The sequence below is a fragment of the Bos mutus genome, chromosome 10, assembly GCF_027580195.1.
Source record: "Bos mutus isolate GX-2022 chromosome 10, NWIPB_WYAK_1.1, whole genome shotgun sequence".
Lineage (NCBI taxonomy): Eukaryota > Metazoa > Chordata > Mammalia > Artiodactyla > Bovidae > Bos > Bos mutus.
The window spans coordinates 80905154-80909194 of record NC_091626.1 but is presented as its reverse complement, the minus strand read 5'-3'; the positions used below and the strand labels follow the sequence as shown (position 1 = coordinate 80909194).

Here is a 4041-nt window from a genome sequence, read left to right as displayed (position 1 = left end):
CTGTGTCTTCTTGCCACATCTTCTTAATAACTTCTACTTCTGTTAGGTCCATCCGATTTCTGTTTTTTATTGTGCCTGTCTTTGCATGGAATATTCCCTCGGTATCTCTAATTTTCTTGAAGAGATCTCTAGTCTTTCCCATTCTGTTGTTTTCCTCTATTTCTTTGCATTGATCACTGAGAAAGGCTTTCTTATCTCTCTTTGCTATTCTTTGGAACTCTGCATTCAAATGGGTATATCTTTCCTTTTTTTCTTTGCCTTTTGCTTCTCTTCTTTTCACAGCTATTTATAAGGCCTCCTCACACAAATATTTTGCCTTTTGCATTTCTTTTTCTTGGGGATGGTCTTGATCACTGCCTCCTATACAATGTCATGAACCTCCGTCTATAGTTCTTCAAGCACTCTGTCTATCAGATCTAATCCTTTGAATCTATTTCTTGCTTCCACTGTATAATCATAAGGGATTTGATTTAGGTCAAACCTGAATGGTCTAGTGGTTTTCCCTACTTTCTTCAGTTTAAGTCTGAATTTGCCAATAAGTAGTTCATGATCTGAGCTGACAGTCAGCTCCCAGTCTTGTTTTTTCTGACTTTATAAAGCTCCTTAGTTTGGGTAAATATCAACAAAACTAATTTTCTTAGTGTTTCTGGTAGGTCTCAATCAGGTGAATTTTATCCATAAATGTGTTAATGATTCTCTGTAAATTTTCAAGTTTTGCAACTGTTAACTTAAGTCTGTCCATAACGTTGCTTAAAAGCCCATGTCACTTATATACGAGATAATTTTTAATGTTCTTTCACTATGGATAACCTTATATAAATCCGTACTTTCAGTATGGATGCGTTTCTAAATGACTAAACCTGTGTGTGTGTGTGTGTGTGCATTTAACACACAGTCAGCCCAGAGTAAGTGCTTCCTTAATGTGAGTTCTTATCTTTAAAATTACACAGGCTAATCTCATTTGGATTGTCCATCAGCACTAGGAAGGAAAGTGCTATTTTCAACATCTATGACTTAAGTGGTATTTCACCACGATCCCTAATATCTTACCTTTCAAATTAATATAGCCGATGAAGGTGGAAAGAATACTAAAGATAAGTTTTCCTAGAGGAAACAAAGTCTGTGAAAATAAATCTGGGAAATAGAGCCTTTGCTTCAATAGAATCATATTTTCTCTTGAATATTTTTCCTTTTCCTTTGATGCAGGTTTCCAACTATCAGTCAGGATGATGGATTTGGTGAACAAGTCTACAGTTTCTGATTTTGTTTTGCTAGGACTCTCTAAATCCTGGAAACTACAGACATTTTTCCTCGTGGTGTTTTCGCTCTTTTATGTGACAACAATGGTGGGTAATAGCCTCATAGTCATCACAGTGATATCAGACTCTCATCTGCACTTCCCCATGTACTTCCTGCTTACCAACCTTTCCATCATTGATATGTCTCTTGCTTCCTTTGCAACCCCTAAGATGATTACAGACTACCTCAGTGGACACAAAACCATCTCCTTTGATGGTTGCATCACCCAGATATTTTTTCTACACCTTTTTACTGGCACTGAGATTATTTTGCTAATGGCCATGTCTTTTGATAGGTATATTGCAATATGCAAGCCTCTCCACTATGCTTCAATCATAAGTCCCCAGATGTGTGTTGCCCTTGTGGTGGTTTCCTGGGTTGTAGGAGTCATGCATTCAATGAGCCAGGTCATATTTGCTCTCACATTGCCCTTCTGTGGTCCCAATGAGGTAGATAGCTTTTTCTGTGACCTTCCTGTGGTGTTCCAACTAGCATGTGTAAATACTTATGTCCTGGGCCTCTTTATGATCTCAACAAGTGGCATCATTGCCTTGTCCTGCTTTATTCTTCTATTCAGTTCTTATGTTATTGTCTTGGTTACTATCAGAAATCATTCTTCAAAAGGAACATCTAAGGTTCTTTCTACCTGCACAGCTCATTTCATTGTGGTTTTCATGTTCTTTGGGCCCTGCATCTTCATCTATATGTGGCCACTAAGCAGTTTTCTGATAGACAAGATTCTATCTGTGTTTTATACCATCTTTACTCCCATTCTGAACCCAGTAATCTATACTTTGAGAAATCAGGAAGTGAAAACAGCCATGAGGAAACTGAAGAATAAGCTTCTAAATTCTAACAAGGCAACTCCATTGCATTATTTTTAGTTTTAACATCTAGTTTTATTCCTGGGTATTAATTGCCACATTTTTTGTGCACACAGCACATGTTAGGCTTTTATTTCTCAAGTTATTATCAACTTGAAATTGCCAAAATTTGTGAAGTCACAAGTTCATGTTAAAACTATCCTCATACATATATTCTAAATACATTTTAAATTTCAGAAAAGCAAACTGACAGAAGCAAATTTTTCCAGAAGCAAAGAATATCTATAAAAATGTCAAGAGTGATTGTTTCAGTTAGGAAATTCAATATTAGCATTCTATTCATTGGAAAAGAGGAATAGAAAATGAGAAGAGGAAGTATTGATCAAAGGATAACTAGAAGATAATGACATTTACATACAACTAACAACTGAGTTACTCAGAGAACTCTAAAGTATGACAAATTAGTAAATTTCTGTAAGCCTTACAAATTCAATACTGCTATAGGAGTAGCCTCTGATCAATAAGAAATTATTATCTATGCACATTCCTGACATTACTACTTAACATTTAAAGAAATCTGTGAGTTCTATTAAAGAAAGTCTGAGTATATTTCATTATAAATGTTGATGAAGTCCAAAGTGAGCGTTGTAAGTAGACACTCACTGTTAGCTAATAAGAAACACATTCATGATAACTCCTTCTGATAATATAGACTGAAAAAAGAGGCTATAAAATTCTGCCAGTAGAAGACATTATGAAATGAGATTCAAAACAGTACACTTTGCTTCATACAGACCCGAATGTCAGTTTAATGCCTGGAAAGTTGGAACTATAATGAAATGAAAGATACAGTATATGATAGTGAATTAATGGAAAGTTTATGCCTTTCTTTAAAGTATTATATTGTTTTACACTTTTGTTAAATTACTTCTTCCTCTTAATATTTGGATGCAAATATAAGAAATCTGTGATTAGTAATACACTGTCAATATAATAAGTGTATTTCTGTCAGGAAAGTTTTTTTTTTTTTCTAATACTTTTTTTTTTCATTTTATTTTATTTTTTTAATTTTACTTTATTTTTAAAATTTACAATATTGTATTGGTTTTGCCAAATATCGAAATGAATCCGCCACAGATATACATGTGTTCCCCATCCTGAACTCTTCTCCCTCCTCCCTCCCATACCATCCCTCTGGGTCGTCCCAGGGCACCAGCCCCAAGCATCCAGTATCATGCATAGAACCTGGACTGGTGACTCGTTCCATATATGATATTATACGTATTTTAATGCCATTCTCCCAAATCATCCCACCCTCTCCCTCTCCCACAAAGTCCAAAAGACTGTTCTATACATCAGTGTCTCTTTTGCTGTCTCGTATACAGGATTATTGTTACCATCTTTCTAAATTCCATATATATGCATTAGTATACTGTATTGGTGTTTTTCTTTCTGGCTTACTTCACTCTGTATAATAGGCTCCAGTTTCATCCACCTCATTAGAACTGATTCAAATGTATTCTTTTTAATGGTTTTGATTTGCATTTCTCTGATAATGAGTGATGTTGAGCATCTTTTCATGTGTTTGTTAGCCATCTGTATGTCTACTTTGGAGAACTGTCTATTTAGTTCTTTGGCCCATTTTTTGATTGGGTCATTTATTTTTCTGGAATTGAGCTGTAGGAGTTGCTTGTATATTTTTGAGATTAGTTGTTTGTCAGTTGCTTCATTTGCTATTATTTTCTCCCATTCTGAAGGCTGTCTTTTCACCTTGCTTATAGTTTCCTTTGTTGTGCAGAAGATTTTAAGTTTAATTAGGTCCCATTTGTTTATTTTTGCTTTTATTTCCAATATTCTGGGAGGTGGGTTCTAATATTTTTATGTAAGTTCTAGGTTCAAAATTAGACTGAAGGTACAC

General features: G+C 35.0%; 1 protein-coding gene across 1 annotated transcript; it reads left to right on the top strand.

Moving 5' to 3' along the window:
* Positions 1-1226: 1226 nt before the first annotated feature.
* Positions 1227-2183, top strand: LOC102279421 (olfactory receptor 4K2). Its single transcript, XM_005908872.3, has one exon. The coding sequence runs from the start codon at positions 1227-1229 to the stop codon at positions 2181-2183; it is 957 nt and encodes a 318-aa protein (XP_005908934.3).
* Positions 2184-4041: the final 1858 nt, after the last annotated feature.

Bases quoted from the DNA above. Each gene is read 5' to 3' on its own strand.
- LOC102279421 (XM_005908872.3), top strand. From the start codon at position 1,227: ATGATGGATTTGGTGAACAAGTCTACAGTTTCTGATTTTGTTTTGCTA.